The sequence below is a fragment of the Suncus etruscus genome, chromosome 2, assembly GCF_024139225.1.
Source record: "Suncus etruscus isolate mSunEtr1 chromosome 2, mSunEtr1.pri.cur, whole genome shotgun sequence".
NCBI lineage: Eukaryota > Metazoa > Chordata > Mammalia > Eulipotyphla > Soricidae > Suncus > Suncus etruscus.
The window spans coordinates 15,063,043-15,080,627 of record NC_064849.1 but is presented as its reverse complement, the minus strand read 5'-3'; the positions used below and the strand labels follow the sequence as shown (position 1 = coordinate 15,080,627).

Sequence of the window (17,585 nt, the reverse complement as noted above, 5' to 3'; positions counted from 1 at the left end):
GTCTCTGCTTGCAGTACTCGGGAACATAGTGGTATCAAGGATGGAAACCAAACAGACACGTATAAAGACATAGCAAAAGGCTTCTGGATTCATCTGCATGGTTGTGCCTGGAGCCCCAGAGCTCTGGAATAAACCCCGCTTTGCTTTTGCATTCTTGGGAAAAAAAATAGCAAAATTTTATTTGGGGGCCACACCCAGCTGTGCTTAGAGCTTACTCCTAGCTTGAGGCTCAGGGATCACTCCTTTTTTTTTTTTTTTTTGTGGTTTTTGGGTCACACCCGGCAGTGCTCAGGGGTTATTCCTGGCTCCATGCTCAGAAATTGCTCCTGGCAGGCACAGGGGACCATATGGGACGCCGGGATTTGAACTGATGACCTTCTGCATGAAAGGCAAATGCCTTACCTCCATGCTATCTCTCCGGCCCCAGGGATCACTCCTTATGGGCTAGGGGGAACCACATGGAATTTCAGATATAGAACCCGAGTAGGCTGCATGCAAGGCAAGTTTTATTTCCCTGCTAATCTAAATAATTTTTGCAAAGTAAATTTACTGTATCTGTGCTTACAGAAGAAATGAGTCTAATAAAATGTCTTGGTATATTATGTGAATGAACTGTTTAGGTACTGGAAATGGTTTACTTTGCATGTGGCTGTTCACTCCCTGACACCACATGATCCCTTCAAGCATTTCTAAGAATGACCCCTGAGCATCGAGCCTGTCAGTTCCTGAGCTCCTGTGACCCAGACCACCCCTCCCCTACCCCATGTGCTGCTTAACTTAAAAGTGTTACAGAAATATAGAGAACTATAATTTCTTAGCTCCATATTCCCAAGTTATCAGTTTAATGAAACATGTCTGAATTTTGCTAAATTTTAATAAAGGCCTTAAAAAAGCTGCATAACTTTAGAAAACTGCATTAATATTTTTGGAGGGCTCCCATTTGCTTGGGTGCTCACACCATGCAGTACCAAATATTAAACCTGGGGCTCATTTGAATTTTCTCCCTAGTCCCATAAGGATTATTTACAGAGCCAGGATTGAACCCAGGGCCTCACATGTCAGTGCTGTACTGGGGCTGCACCCAGGCCCTACAAATAAAAATGTAAGCCAGACTGACAATCACCGCGTATGAATGTTTGCATGTTTGAAAAACTACTAATCATCTTTTTTTTTTGGGGGGGGGGGTCACACCAAGCAGTGCTCAGGGGTTACTCCTGGCTCTACACTCAGAAATCGCTCCTAGCACGCTCAGGGGACCATATGGGATGCCAGGAATCAAACCACTGTCCTTCTGCATGAAGGCATGCAAGGCCCTACCTTCATGCTCTCTCCAGCCCTCCAAACCTTTTTTTACCATCAACTGAGGCCCCAAAACAAACAAAACCCAGAAAACTTGGCCCCAGAAAATGACAAGAAAAACAAGTTCAAGATTACGGGATGCCACAACACAATATATACAAGTTTTCTTTTTCCAAGAATAAAATGCCTTCATACTTAATGGAAAAAACACACAAGACAAAGAATAATTTTTACCCATTATGATTTATTCTCTACAATACTTCATTAAAGAGTTCAATGATTTGCACTCAAGAAGTTATATAGCCAAGAGGCAACCAAGTGTAATACAAAGTATTGGTCTGAAGTCTTTGCACTGAAGGCCATACAAAGTCTCTTGCTTCAGGAAAATAAGAATGAAAATAAACAGAATGAACACATAACTTCCTAGGCTCCAGAATCTCAATAGAAAATAACAAGTTAGTGAAATTATAGGTGTTTAACATATCATGGAAACAAATTTTGTGCGAATGTTAAAATTAACTCCCAAGACCTTTATAAAGATGATTTTTATTATAAACGATAAAATATAGGTAATGTCTCAACTACAAACCTTTCACGATGAAAGGGTCTAACATGAGTTGCTTTATTTAAATAGTATGAAGTGAAAAGGTTTAAGAACCTCACAGTGGAAACAACCCAACACCGACAAACTCTAGTGATCAAAGACAATCTCTTAATGTAAAACAAGGACAATTCGTAATTAGAATGTCCTAGCTGTGGTTATTATGAGACTAACTTTCCAGACCAAAAGGCACTCACAGCTAGGGGTGAAACGAACTCCAAAAGAAACCCGCCAAATTGGGCTGGTCCTTTTGAAACAGTGGCTACCTTCTGTTCCACCCAAGGACAAAAGAAACACCTAGCAGAAAACATTCCCTTCTCTTTAAACCTAGCACTCTTACCACATGTACTGGCCACCCTCATCACTGCTTTGGTCAAGCACGTGGAAGGCAGTTTAGTTCCAGTTTGGAGCCGTCATCTCCCTAAGCAAAGCTGCCACGTGGATGATCCAGACATAGTATTTTTCCTGAGAGCCACCTGCCACACATCGTGAGGTGACCATGACCGTACACTTCCAGACCACTTCCTGATTAGGCCCCGTTCAGGACTGACTGGCTGACTGACTATGTGATTCCTTATGGGGCAAAATGGTTTTCCTTGGTTGACTCTTGAGCTCCCTTGACAAGGCAAGAGGACTCGAGCTTCTCCATTGCTGGACTTAGAATGGAAGTATGAGGGAATGTGCAGGGAGTAAGGCTTCTTCACTCCAAAACCACTGAGCCTACTTCAGTGTGGTGCTGGGCTTAACCAGCCCGATTCTTGTGCACTGATTTCCCCCCCCCATTTCGTGGGGGTTTTATTTATTTTATTTTTTTGTTCATTTTCTTTAAATGGCAGGTATCCTACCCTACCCTCAATAAAATAATAATAATAATAATTAAAAAACATACTATACAGTGGGGAAGACAAATAGGGCAACGTTTCTACAAGAAAAAATAGGCTTGAAGAGCATGGCACTGTAAATGCTCGCATGACCAGTCTCACTGAGCGTGTTTGGGGGTGAAAGTTTAGCACCAGTTTTTTTGCTTTTATATATATTTTTTTAAATCTTTAGAAATTAAACACAACTTTTAACATAGAACACTTGAACAGAAATGAGTGTAGCCCTATGTATCAATACTGTTGTACAAATTGGAGATGGGTGGTTTAGTCCAGAGCTGACCACCCCGACATCAATCCATGGCACCTAAGAGTAACTGTTGTCACGAGTTTGTAACAAGACATTTATTCTCAGCAGAAGGACATCAGGAATCAAACCCTTCATCTTCAGAAGCTTCTCACTAATACTGCAAGGGAGAGGTGGCAGATTGCTAGAACACAGTGCAAAGTAGGATGGGATTATGCGGGCTGGCCCAAGCATCCCGATGTCAGCCCCCTATCTCCCTTGCACATTCCATCGTCTCACAAACAGCAGAGGAAAGTGCCAAACAAATCTGGGCCTCTTTACCCACCCTTCCAAGAAATAAGACAGTTACGCCTAGCAAGTACTATTTCTCAGACTTTATCCCTGCTCCATTCCTCAATCCTGGTTGATAGAAAACTCAAGATCTTTCAACTTAAATATCTGCCCATTTGAGAGAGCCACACCATTGCCTCATAAACGTTTAAAAAGAAGTTAAATCAAAACATTGTGTTCATTGGGTTGACACCCAATCCACTAATTTTCTAAGCATGTGGTTGAAAACCAGTAAGTACTTCACCCTTAGTATCCTTTCTTCCAACTGGACACCTCTTACAGGGATCATTTCAGCAGTGCCTCTATGGCAATGTTTTCAAAGCATCTTCCAAGTTTCCAACTTCTGTGAACTTTGCCATCAAGATGAGTGAAGAATAGGCTAGAGGGAGAAGAAATCTGCTGACAGCTATTTGGAATCAGCAACAACAGGAGAGGGAACTATGCCACGTCAAAGTCTAAGTGACCTAGAATAAGATGAGCTACTTGGAACTCTGCCCCAGTGGGGTGAAGAGTCCCAGCATGGTAGGCAAGATAGAGATTCCCCTTGTTTAATTATACAGCTTTGTTGTAAAGTCCTGTAAAGGACTGAAGCACAGTCTTCCCACTTCTATAGGCAAACCAGAAAAAGGAACTCCTCAGCTGAAAGGTCCCTCAGAATATTTGCCTGAAAAGAAAACAGCTTGGAGACCCTGATTCTCTCCTATGAGGTATCCACCTAAAGCTCAATCCAAGTGCTTTTTGGAACATCTCTGCCTTCTGAGAACCTAGATCCAGCTATAGGCACTGCTACCAGTAGAGAAGTGAGGTAGCCAGGTGGTAAAGAAGAGGTCTCTCCTTTCACATTGCATGCAGTGATGACATCAGGACCTCCTGCAGGCATCCAAGTTCACTCCTCAACAGGCTACACCACAGAGCTCTGTTCAATACCAGGAGACTCAATGCAGGAAGAGTGGCAGAAAATCCAGCTGACAGTGGGATGAGAATAAAACCTTCGAGGCTTTACTGAGCACTGAGATCTGCAAGGCCATCCAAAGGGCTTCCGATCTTGATGTGGGTCTCTGTCCAGAAGCCTCAGAGAACTCTAGGTGGCCATATTCCACCCTAACATGGCGTCCGCTTACAAAGCATGGAGGTTGTGATCAACTCTTAGTTGGTAAGCAATAAACTGGAAGTTTAAAAAAAGGAATTTAAAACAACCTAAAAATGGTTCTTGTTGGTCTCCGTTGCCCAGACTGCCCGGGAAATACACTTACTCAATCTGGAAAGGCTGTAGGGGGATGTGTGGGGTTTAGCCTTCATGGATAATCAATTCCAGCTTCTACTGTGTGGCCATCATACAGGTGGCAAATCACCAGTGTCACCTGCATGCCGAGTCTTCTGAATCGACAAGGTAATTCTCACTGGTCATGGAGGAGCCCCAATCCAACAGAACCCCATATTGAGGAAAGGCTGAGATAAGGCTTGGGCCCCTCAAAAGTTCGGTTTCATTCACTAGAACCCCGCCCCCTCCCCTCAGTCAGCTGGAGCAGACTTGGCAACGGAAGCTAGCATCATAAAATGGTGCAGTAATAGAAGTAACTGGACCAGGAAGAGGAGGCATCTGCTCCAATGATGTCATAGCCATTGGTAGCCACAGGGGGGTGGGACTGGTCATGCAGCCTTGTGTCAGGAGTAATGATTGTAGAGGGGCGGGGCATGAAGAGTGCCATTCTGGAAACAGTGCTGTCGAGAAGCGATATATTCTGCGTAACTGATTGTCACCTTCTCACTTCGGTACCTGTATAAGGAAATAGGAAAGGGTATGAGGAAGCCCAAATACTTCTTTTTGAAAAGTTACTCAGCAGAAAAAACAAAAGCTTATTCCACATTTTCAAAGAATAAAATGGAAGACCAAGAGCAATCTTACAGAAAATGAAAGACAGCACAAGAAAACAATGTTATTACAAATGAACAAGATGAAAAAGCACAATCACAATTCACCCCAAGAATGAATTTTCTGCACATCCCACCTTTGAAACACTACATATGCTGCTACATCAGGCTGCTCTTAAGCAATCTGCTACTGGGGTCTGGATGAAGAATTTCAAGGTCAAATTATAAGGGTGGCAGATTGGAAGATGGCTGTACCAATGCCCAGTGTAAACTGCACATCTACTTCCAGGATAAAATGTGATATATTTAACAGAAATGCAACCTCAACTTGCAGAAAAGCAACAAACAAGTTATAACTAAAAGGGGCACAGATACCTAATTCTGGGTCAAATCTGATGAAGCAGGTTAAAGGATCCTGGGGCTACGTGGGTGGGGTTGGTCTTAATTCCCAGATGAATATGCCCGATCGTATCACAGGATCATCAGAACAGAATTCAGAAAGCACTTTGGCTTTGCTCTGGAAAGAGCCATGAGTCAGGATGCGAAGCATGGGGTGTTACAAACCTATGGAGCCTACTACAGACCACAGGAGCTGGGTGTGACAATCCTTACCCAGAGCCATCTCTTTCCCACTGTAATCACTCCTCCACTGCAAGGTGATTATTCCTGAATTTTGACAGGGAAATGGCTGTTCAAATAAATTATAATAATAATAGTAGTAATAATGCTTTGTATTTGAAGTTTGCTTTGTTTTTTTTTTTTTCTTTTTGGAATCCAAAGCATTTCAAAAACACTGGGTTATCTTCCAAACAGACCTGTGAGGTTAGTATGACTAGCATTTTACAGATAAGGGAGCTAATAGAAGCCCACAGAAACCAAACCTCTTGGTATTTCCAATTTCAATAAGGGATGGGAAGAAAACTGACACCTACTAACCTAGAATGTTTGTCTGACCCCTGGCTACAAATTTTTCACACATTACCTTATTGCACTTTAGAACAACCCCAAAGCTTTATCATCCTTTATTTTTGAGTCATTCTCTTCTTATTGACAGGAAAGAAACTCAAAGAGGCAGAATAACTGGCCCAGGTCCCACAGTTAGAAAGTGGTGAAACTGGTATTCATTTAATGCCCAGGCACCTTTCCTTCACCAGGTAGCCTCCCCATAGCAATAACCACTTCACCGGGCAGCTGTGTTTTCTGGTAACTCTCAGTTAAAACCTCTTCTGACAATTCCAATACATGCCACCTTTCCCTTATGAACTATGAACTTTTTCTCCTGACTTAAACCTTCCCTCTCCCAACAAGTGGGTCTGACAAAGACATTGTGTCTTGCTCAGCAGCCTGAACAAAGCTCCCACTCTGCAGTGCCTTTAATTCAAGGGAGCCCCAGGTGCCAGGAGTCTTGGCCTTTGTTGCCACTGTCTCCTCAAAGTTTAGACCTCACTCATACTTCTCTACAGTTTAGGAATATTAACAGAAATATTTTTCTTCCCCTTTTTGTCATAAGTATTCTGTACCCAACCCTAACTAAATCTAAATGATAAGGATAATGAGACAATGGCTTACCTGGTGAGTTTGATGGTTTTTCTGAATTCACTGGTAATTGGAGCCTTAAAACCACCTTTCCTGAGCAAGGAGTCTATTGTCTGGATTTGATCCCAGTCTGAGAAGGGAAGCACACTGAGATCAGTGCTCAATGACAAAGTGGGGCAAACACAACATGGCAAGAGAAGCACCAGAGTCCACGAGGGACAGAGGAAGTAGGCGGCTGGCCTCTCAGCCCCAGAGCCTTTCCTGACTCACTAATAAATCAAAGGAGAACTTGAGACTTGAGCTGACAGCCTGACTCACACAATAATGGCTGTCATCACCCTAGTTTTCATGCATCTTTCCTGTCAGGTACAGCCTCAATAAAATTGTTTGGGTTTTTTGTTTTGTTTTTGTTTTTGTGCCACATACAGCAGAGCTCAGGGGTTACTCCTGGCTCTGTGCTCAGAAATCGATCCTGGCAGGCTCAAGGGACCATAGGGGATGCCAGGAATTGAACCCAGGTCCATCCCTGGTCAGCCACATGCAAGGCAAACACCCTACCACTGTGCTATTTCTCCAGCCCCCTTCAATGAAATTGTTAAGGAGAAAAGATGACCCCAAGTTGGCCTGCTAATATCGACTGCTGGTAAAGGAAAAGAGAATACAGATCCTACATCTGTATTCTTGTACATCTTGTACTGTTTCACTTGATCTTTATCATTATGAAAATGTCCAGGAATTCAATTATATAAATTTGAAAGAAACTCTTTCTCTAGGAAGAATGGGAAAAATTGTCCAAAAATATATCAATCTATTGCAACTGCATTTTTTTTTAACATAAAACAAAGCACATTACAATGAAAACCAAGGCTATTGCAGTAATTGCATTGTATTTTTAACCAATTTTCTTTTTAAAATCATAGGGGGCTGGAGGGAATAACATCACTCTCAGCAGTTGCTCAGGGGTCTACATAAAGGTATAAAATCTGGGAAGCCTGGGGCCAGAATGAAAGCACAGCAGTAGGGCATTTGCCTTGCATGCCATCAAAGTGGGATAGACCTGATTCAATTCCTGGCATCCCGTATGGTCCCCAGAGCCTTCCAGGAACTATTTTGATGGAAGAGCCAGGAGTAGCCCCTGAGGACCACAAACAAACAAAAAAATCTGGGGCTTCTGAATGTAAAGTACATGCTCCATAAACATGAATCTTTTGTTGTTTTTTTATTTTTGGGGGTCACACTCGGCAGTGCTCAGGGGCTACTCCTGGTTCTATGCTCAGAAATCTCCCCGGCAGGATCGGAGGATCATATGGGATGCCGGGATTCGAGCCACCGTCCTTCTGCATGCAAGGCAAATTCCCTACCTCAATGCTATCTCTCCGGCCCCAACATGTGCTTCTTTTTATTTTTGCAGTGCTGGGATAAACCCAGGACTTCACACAACACAAGCTATGCACCATCACTGAGCCACTTTGAGGTCTAAAAAGGGTTCCTTTTTATTCTATAACCACATAGTTTTGAAAAAGCTTAATAAGTACAATCACAATGAAAACAAACAAGTAATATGCACTCTCCAACATAATTAATTCACTGCTACATTGAACTTATTTTCTCTTCCAAGCTCATATTCAACAAATAGTGCACCCAATATTATTTTCAAAATTAAACTAATGCCAAGAAAATATCATGATTACAAAATACAGAATGCGCAAGCAACATTTATTTTTTATATATATATTTTTTTGGGTTTTTTTGGGCCACACCCGGCGGTGCTCAGGGGTTACTCCTGGCTGTCTGCTCAGAAATAGCTCCTGGCAGGCACGGGGGACCATATGGGACGCCAGGATTCGAACCAACCACCTTTGGTCCTGGATCGGCTGCTTGCAAGGCAAACGCCGCTGTGCCCAACATTTATTTATTTAAATTTGGGGGCAACACCTAGTCATGCCCAAAGGTCAACTCCTGGCTCTATGCTAAGGGATTACTTCCTGTGGTGTTCTGAGGACCATATAGGGGTGCTGAGCAAGTACCCTATAGGCTATATTATCTTTCCTAACACTTAAAAGCATTGTTTGTTTGTTTGTTTGTTTTAGGCCACACCCTGCAGCACTCAGGAGTTATTCCAGGCTTTGCACTCAGAAATTACTCCTGGCAGGCTGGGCATACCAGGGATCAAACCTGGGTCAGCCACATTGCAAGGCAAAAGCCCTATCCACTATGCTAGCAATCTAGCTCCTAAAGGCATTTTTAATCTAGAGAGGGAAGGAAGGTCACAACTGGTAGTTTTTGGGAAACTATCTGGTGCCAGAATTTAAAAACAGGGCCTCACCTATGCAAGGCAACTGGTTTTACTACTGAGCCACATCTCCAGCCCCATTTATTCTTTGAGGTCACACCCAGCTGTACTTAGGAGTTACTCCTGGTGGGCTTAGGGGGACCTTAAGAGGTGCCAGAGATCAGACCCAGGCAAGCAGCTTACAAGGCAAGCACCTTAAATGCTGTATTATCATTCTAGTCTCGCTACTTTGAATTTCTTTTTAATTTTTTTGTGATGCTCAGGGGTTACTCCTGGCTCTATGCTCAGAAATTATTCTTGGCAGGCACAGGGGAACATAAGGGATACTGGATATAAAACCCTGGTCAGCGACATTCAAGGCAAACCCTATTCCTACTGTGCTATTGCTCCAGTCCTTACCTGAAAACATTTAATGTCACACAAAAATTTGGAAACTAGCTGAAAACATAAATACTGTTCGTTTAGTTGTAAGTATATCAGTTTAATGACTCATGACCAAAAGTCAAACTGTATTTAACTCACCTTGTTCCTTAGCAACCTCAGGTAAATATGTAGCTGTACGTTTGACGCCTTTTTCATTGATGAATTCAATTCGAATCCCATGGACCCCCACCTAGAGAAATATACAACCAAATAAAATGACATTTACTTATTCTAATGGAAGTCAGTGATTCATTCACTTACAGGTTGACATTGTCCCTTTAACAACTCATCACCCCATGTCTGAAGAAAGGAAGATCTCCTTTTTCTAACTAACTCTTCCAGGTACAGAAGCCAAAAATATTGCAGTTGAAAAGGTGTGAGACTGAGACTCTGAGTCTCTTTGTGAGATTGTGATGGTAAAGAAATAATTCCTCCAGTTGTACATCCAATCGTTAACATTTCACCTTCAATCTATTACATTTAAGTACATTCCATAGGACTCTTTTTTTTTTTTTTTTTTTGGTGGGGGAGTAGGTGACACAACTGTGGTGCTCAGGAGCGACTTCAAACCCAGTGTTCATAGAACCATGTAGGAAACAAATCCAGAGATCCTGTAAGCAAAATGTGTACTCCGGTATACTGAGCTATCTCTGGTCCTGCATAGGGTATGAGCTGGGTTCAAGACCCAACTTATCCCTAAGAATAAATAACTTATCCCTAAGAATAAATTTTTCTGTTGGTGCCAAGAATCAAGCCTAGGGCCTTACACATGCGAGACAAATACTGGATCAGTAAGCCACATCTCTAGTTCAGAATGGCAACTTCTGCTTGAGGGCTTACCACAGGGCATAAATATTTTCCTTAATCTTAGGATTCATTAGACATGAGTGATGTATGTATGTGAATGGGAAGGAAGTGAGAGAAGTCTTTACATTTCTTCCAACTTCTATTAGTGCAACGTCTTTTCCTGTCACCTCTATGGCCCACAATTAGTTCCAAACTCAGCTTCCACATTTTTCTACCCTCTCTCAATAAAGGAGATACATTACCATGTACTAACCCGAACCCAAATGCAACGAGAGATGCAGAGTTCCAAATGCAGCTGTTCTCACCTCCCAGTCCAGGTAATCACTGGCATCCTCAAAATTAGTAAGGAGGGAAACAGAGCAGAAAAGTTTAGGCAGCTCCTCTCGGGTCAGGGGAGGAAAGCGGCTGTCCTTAAGTGCACTGGAGGAGGACAGAAAACATTAAGTAAGGCTGCTTTGGAACTGTGAGTCAAAAATCCTATGTCCCTATGAGCTTACGAATACTGAGCTAAGCAGAGAAAATCTGTCCATCGACAGTGATTCTAAAAACAACTTGATGTTATTAATTTTCTATACTTGAACTAACAAAGTGACTCGTCAACTTAAAGCCCCCACACTTCCTGATTACCAAAATAGAGGATACTTCCTCTCTATCACTTAAGAGAAGTAGTCTGGTAATCAATTCCACTTCTAGATGATTTATCTACAGCTCTTATGTCTGGTGTCATGCATTACCTGGTTAACGTGTATTCCCTGAGTCCTGAATGAAGATTCATGGCTGAGAAGGTCCCAATGCAGCCACGAAGCCGCTTGTCCCGCCCTGTCTTCCATGTCACAAAGAGCGGACTAAAAAAAGCAAAACACAAAATATTCTCATGCCCTAAGTCAATCAGGGTTAAGAACAAAGGCTTTGGCATCATCCTCATTCATTTCTGTTACCCCCCACCCCAAAGGACTGTTTCTGAACTGCTATCCCTGAGGGACAGCTGTTCTTGGTGTCCTAGAGCTCAGACCCAGACAGAAACAGGAAAAATCTCTCCACAGCAGCACTGAAAAAGGTTCTCTGCAGTCTTTTATGGTTCTTACTGGCAACAGTTGTGTTAGTCTCCCTCTTCCTCTGCCCAGGACTCAATTCTTATTTTCCTTTTCCCCCCTCTTGCTCTCTGAATGTCTGTTCCCTAGATGTAGTTTCATGAAGATAAACTTGTCTAATGGAGTACCCTCAATTATCTGACCAGTATTTTCTACAATTGAACAATTTTATCATTACTTCTGTCCTCTAAGAACTACAAATATCTTCTGCCATAAAGGTTCTGAAATGGGAAACAATGTCTCCTCAAGAAAGCTTTTTGTTTGTTTGGGTTTATTTTGAGGGGCCACACCCACTGACGCACAGGGGTTACTCCTGGCTATTTGCTCAGAAATCACTCCTGATTTGGGGGACGCTGGAGGATAGAACCATGGTCAGTCCTGAGTCAGCTGTGTGCAAGGCAAATGCCCTACCGCTGTGCTATCGCTCTGGCCCCAAGAAAGCTTATTATTAACAAAAATTGCCATTTTGTTTCTTTGTCTGTTCTTTTTCGTTTTTGGGCCATACTCAGTGATGCTCAGGGATTACTCCTAGCTATGCGCTCAGAAAACACTCCTGGCAGGCTCCGGGGACCATATGAAATGCCAGGAATTGATCCTGGGTCCATCCTGGGTTGGCCGAGTACAAGGCAAATGCCCTACCGCTGGCCTATCTTTGCAGTCCCTTTTGTTTCTAAACCCAAATCAGAATTATATTGGATTGATGGTTAAGATTTTCTAGAGAGGGGCCGGAGAGATAGCATGGAGGTAAGGCATTTGCCTTTCATGCAGAAGGTCATCAGTCGAATCCCGGCGTGCCATATGGTCCCCCATGCCTGCCAGGAGCAATTTCTGAGCATGGAGCCAGGAGAATCCCCTGAGCACTGCCAGGTGTGACCCAAAAACCACAAAAAAAAAAAAAAATTTTTTTTCTAGAGAGATTTGCAAGACTGTCCCTTTGTCTTAAGAATCCTCCACTCTATGCTCTTACCATTCAAGATTCCAGGGGAGTTAAAAACTTCTACAAAGTGACCTAAATTTTTATGGTGTAAACACTAATGTTTGTGTGAATGGAGCCAGGGTTTGGACTCAGGATGTTATACATTAGGTAAGCTATTTCTTTGATCACCGTTACAAAACAGATCTCACACTGGTCTTTTCAAAAAACATATACATTAAAATACAAGTTCCTTAATACATATAACATGCTATGACCACTACCTACTCTTGCAATTTTTTTTTTTTTTTTTTTTGGTTTTTGGTTTTTGGGCCACACCCGGAGGTGCTCAGGGGTTACTCCTGGCTGTCTGCTCAGAAATAGCTCCTGGCAGGCACGGGGGACCATATGGGACACTGGGATTCGAACCAACCACCTTTGGTCCTGGATCGGCTGCTTGCAAGACAAACACCGATGTGCTATCTCTCCGGGCCCCTACTCTTGCAATTTAAGTCCCTCTTCTACATGGAACACAATTGATCCCACCCAGGCCAAGACCCACAATTTCTCCCTGAAAAATATTCCTAATTATAGTACCCTACAGCATAACTTTCCTTTAAAAATAAAAACAAGGGCCCGGAGAGATAGCACAGCGGCGTTTGCCTTGCAAGCAGCCGATCCAGGACCAAAGGTTGTTGGTTCGAATCCCGGTGTCCCATATGGTCCCCTGTGCCTGCCAGGAGCTATTTCTGAGCAGATAGCCAGGAGTAACCCCTGAGCACCGCCAGGTGTGGCCCAAAAACCAAAAAAAAATAAAAAAATAAAAATAAATAAAAATAAAAACAAGAAAAAAAAAATAACAATCAGGGGCCGGTGCAGTGGCGCAAGCAGTAAGGTATCTGCCTTGCCCGAGCTAGCTTAGGATGCACCGTGGTTTGATCTCTCAGTGTCCCATATGGACCCCAAGCCTCGGAATGATTAAAATGATGAGGAGTGGGGTCGGAGAGATAGCACAGCAGTAGGGCATTTGCCTTGCATTCAGCCGACCTAGGACAAAGCTGGTTGGATTCCTGGCACCCCATGTGGTCCCTTGAGCTTACCAGGAGCGATTTCTGAGCACAGAGCCAGGAGTAACCCCTGCGCATTGCCAGGTGTGGCCCAAAAACCAATCAACTAATAAAATAACTAAACTACTTTAAAAAATGAGGAGTAGGGGCCGGGCGGTGGCGCTAAAGGTAAGGTGCCTGCCTTGCCTGCGCTAGCCTTGGATGGACGGACCGCGGTTCGATCCCCCGGCGTCCCATATGGTCCCCCAAGCCAGGAGCGACTTCTGAGCACATAGCCAGGAATAACCCCTGAGCGTTACCGGGTGTGGCCCAAAAACCAAAAAAAAAAAAAATGAGGAGTAATTAAAAATATGAAAAGATAAAATAAAAATAAAAATCAGGGCCAGAGTAATAGCACAGCAGAAGGGCATTTGCCTTGCATACAGACAACCCAGGACAGATCTGGGTTCAATCCCTGGCAACCCATATGGTCCACCAAGCCTGCCAGGAACAATTTCTAAACACGGAGCCAGGAATAACCTGAGTACTTCCAGGTGTGACCCAAAAACCAAAAACAGCAGCAAAAAAAAATCACATTATCCCTCTACATTTTCTCTCCTCTAATAATAGACAATAAAGTCCCCCTAACCAGTTTACAGCATACACTATTCAACTCTGGTGTGTGGTCTGTCAAAACATTCCAAGAAGTTAGGGCCTGGGGCCCGAGTGATAGCACAATGATAGGGCATTTGCCTTGTCCACGGCTGACCCAGAAGTCCCATATGGTCCACCAAGCCAGGAGCAATTTCTGAGCGCAGAGTCAGGTGTGGCCGAAAAAAAAAAAAAAAACTTGGGCCCGGAGAGATAGCACAGCAAAAAAAAAACTTAGGGCCTGAGCTCACAGAGCATTTGCTTTGCACGCAGCAGACCTGCATTCAATCTCTGGCATCCCATATGGTCTCCCGAGTCCACCAGGAGTCATTTCTGAGTGCAGAGCCAGGAGTAATTTCTGAGCACAACCAGGTATGGCCCCAAAACAAACAAAAATTCCAAGAACAATGACCCAGCAGGGCCAGGCACTGCCTTAGAATGGCATTTACAGTTGAGAAATGAACGATCTCGGGCCCGGAGAGATAGCACAGCGGCATTTGCCTTGCAAGCAGCCGATCCAGGACCAAAGGTGGTTGGTTCGAATCCCAGTGTCCCATATGGTCCCCTGTGCCTGCCAGGAGCTATTTCTGAGCAGACGGCCAGGAATAACCCCTGAGCACCGCCGGGTGTCGCCCAAAAACAAAAACAAAAACAAAAACAAAAAAAAAAAAGAGAGAAATGAACGATCTCAGGTCAACGAGTGCTCCAAAATCAACTCCTAGAAACAAATATCAGACACAGCAGTGCCCCATAGAATCAGCTCATAGCTCTCTCTGATTCAAATATTTTGAGGAAATACTGGCACGAGTATCCTTACTTCACATGTCATGCTTTGTGCAGAATCTTAAGTCACAGACACCTTAAGGAATCGGAACAAATAACACTTCCAAACTAAAAACAGAAAAGCTAATTCTGCTCCTTGGGTAGAAGGGAAGTAGAGGAAGAGGCCTTTGGGCAACACCCAGCAGTGCTGAGGGCTGCTTATAGCTCAATGCTCAGGGGACCAACTGGAGCCTGAGCTTGAACCCAGATGTCCTACATGCGAAGTATTCACTCCAGTCCTTCTAGCTAGCTCCCTGGCTAGCTTTGTTTTGTTTTCTGGTCTACATCTAGTAGTACCTAGGGCTACTCCTGGTTAAGTGCTAAAGGGATCACCTTGTGCAAGGCTCAACCTAAATCTCCTTCAGGCAAAGCATGTACCCCAGTCTACTGAACTCGTCCCCCAGATTCTAACATTTTGATCTGTGCCCAAAATCCCTATGGGATTACCCAGACTACCAAGGAACAAAGAGGACCCTTAGGTGAGTATCAAAGTATCAGGAAACAAGCCTCTAAATTCCAACCTGACTCAGTCACTTCCAATTCCCTTAGATTTCAAATACTGGGATCCACAATGGTGTGACATCTCCATTTAAGAGTAAGTAATCTGGGGGCCGGGCGGTGGCGCAAGAGGTAAGGTGCCTGCCTTGCCTGCGCTAGCCTTGAACGGACCACAGTTCGATCCCCCGGCGTCCCATATGGTCCCCCAAGCCAGGAGCAACTTCTGAGCGCATAGCCAGGAGTAACCCCTGAGTGTTACCAGGTGTGGCCCAAAAAACCAAAAAAAAAAAAAAAAAAAAAAAGAGTAAGTAATCTGGGGCCTGAGAGATAGCATGCAGGTAAGGCGTTTGCCTTTCATGCAGGAGGTCATCAGTTCGAATCCCGGGGCCCCATATGGTCCCCTGTGCCTGCCAGGAGCAATTTCTGAGCCTGGAGCCAGAAATAACCCCTGAGCACTGCCGGGTGTGACCCAAAAACCACACACACAAAAAAAAGAGTAAGTAATCTGGGCCCGGAGAGATAGCACAGCGGCGTTTGCCTTGCAAGCATGGACCAAAGGTGGTTGGTTCGAATCCCGTGTCCCATAGGGTCCCCCCTGCCTGCCAGGAGCTATTTCTGAGCAGACAGCCAGGAGTAATCCCTGAGCACCGCCGGGTGTGACCCCCCCCCCAAAAAAAAAGAGTAAGTAATCTGGGGAACAGTATAGGAATTAAGACTCTTGCCGTACATGCTACTGATTCTAGTTCAAACCCCAGTACTACATATGATCCTTGAACCCTACTAAGGGTGATCTCAGAGCAAACAGTCAAAAGTAAGTGCTGGGGCTGGAGAGATAGCACAGCGGTAGGGTGTTTGCCTTGCACATGGCCAATCCAGGACAGATCCAGGTTCGATTTCCAGCATCCCGAGCCTAGTCCCCCGAGCCTGCCAGGAGCGATTTCTGAGCACAGAGCTAAGAGTAACCCCTGTGCACTGCCAGGTGTGCCCTTCACCTTCCCCCTTCCCCCCAAAAAAAAGTAAGTGCTGAGCACTGCTAGGTGCAGTCCAAAAACAAACAGAAAAAATATTGTGACAGGTCCAGAGCAATAGCACTACAGGCTGAGCATTTGCCTTGTATATGACCAACCTAGCCTAAATTCCTGGCATCCCTTATGGTCCCCAAAGCCTGCCAGCAGTGATTTCTGAGCTCTGAGCCAGGAGTAACTCCTTAATACCACCAGGTATGGCCCAAAAATTAAAAAAAAAAAAAAAAGTGACATCACCACCAATCCAAGAACAACATTCTCCTGATTTCTGAGTTATTAGATTAGAGCAAACTTTTACCTCCTCTAAATATAAGCTCCGTTCCACCTCCATTAATGGATCTACTGAATATTCCAGATACCATGTGGATATTCTCACCACCTCACTGCTGAGCTTTGTGCCCAGTGCTGTTAGACTCTGCTAAGCAGCAGAAATCCTCAGGAGAACCCCTGAAGTGAGACAACACTGTCCTGACCCCAAAATGAATTACTCACTAGGGGTCATTGGTGAATCTAGGGAGTCGTGGTTGTGGGAAGCCATAGAGGTGACAGTAGAGGACATCAAAGCAGTAGCAGCACATCTCTGCAGTCACCACCAGGTTCTTGGTGGTGTTGGCAGTTCCATTGGGCCGAGGGAGAGGGCTCAGCGCTCCCGATGCGGGATTCATTCGGGTAATGGGAGAGTTTCCAGGTCCCAGAGTTAAGTCCGACACATTCTCCCGACCACTGCTGCCATCCACATGCTGGTGGTTTTGAAGAGGTCCTGAACTAGAGCCGGGGACAGTTGTAGACTGGTTGCCGTGACTGTGCGTTCCACTTCCAGATAGTTTGGGCTTCTTGACTCCACAACAGCCTGCTGCCAACTTGGGCTCGAGTGGAGGAACACAACGTCTTTTTCCCATCCTGATTCAGTATTCGAGGTCTGGAATGCTGCAGAACCCTAAACCGAAGAGAAAAAAAATAATAATGTAAGCATTAAATCAAATGGTTACAAAGAGAAACAAATCAAAAGGGAGACATCCCATTCTCTTCCTTACTCTGCTCTCAGGAGCACGCCGCTCGGCAGCACTGGAAGGCACCGGAGTTCCAGACCAAGGATCTCCAATCTCTTCCTGAAAGGGAACTCTTTGCTATTTTCCTAAAGCTCACAGTAACCATGCATAGGGACATCAAGTCCTTCTGGCATGGACTCCCCAGGGCAGCCAGCCTAGAGTTGGATGAGGTCATTTCAAGATTGGCTGCAAGATTGCCCTCGG

At 44.3% G+C, this 17,585-nt stretch overlaps 1 protein-coding gene across 1 annotated transcript in view; it reads right to left on the bottom strand.

Annotated features, from left to right (window-relative positions):
- Nucleotides 1-4,098: 4,098 nt before the first annotated feature.
- The window catches only part of AMMECR1L (AMMECR1 like), a 31,605-nt gene continuing 18,118 nt past the window's right edge, over nucleotides 4,099-17,585 (bottom strand). Inside the window, exons 2-7 of the mRNA XM_049769326.1 lie at nucleotides 16,825-17,269; nucleotides 11,021-11,131; nucleotides 10,592-10,706; nucleotides 9,579-9,669; nucleotides 6,797-6,893; nucleotides 4,099-5,132 (exon numbers count right to left, since the gene is read on the bottom strand). Of these exons, the coding sequence (XP_049625283.1) occupies nucleotides 5,021-5,132; nucleotides 6,797-6,893; nucleotides 9,579-9,669; nucleotides 10,592-10,706; nucleotides 11,021-11,131; nucleotides 16,825-17,231 (933 nt within the window). The 5' untranslated portion in view covers nucleotides 17,232-17,269 and the 3' untranslated portion in view covers nucleotides 4,099-5,020. The remainder of the gene's footprint in view (nucleotides 5,133-6,796; nucleotides 6,894-9,578; nucleotides 9,670-10,591; nucleotides 10,707-11,020; nucleotides 11,132-16,824; nucleotides 17,270-17,585) is intronic.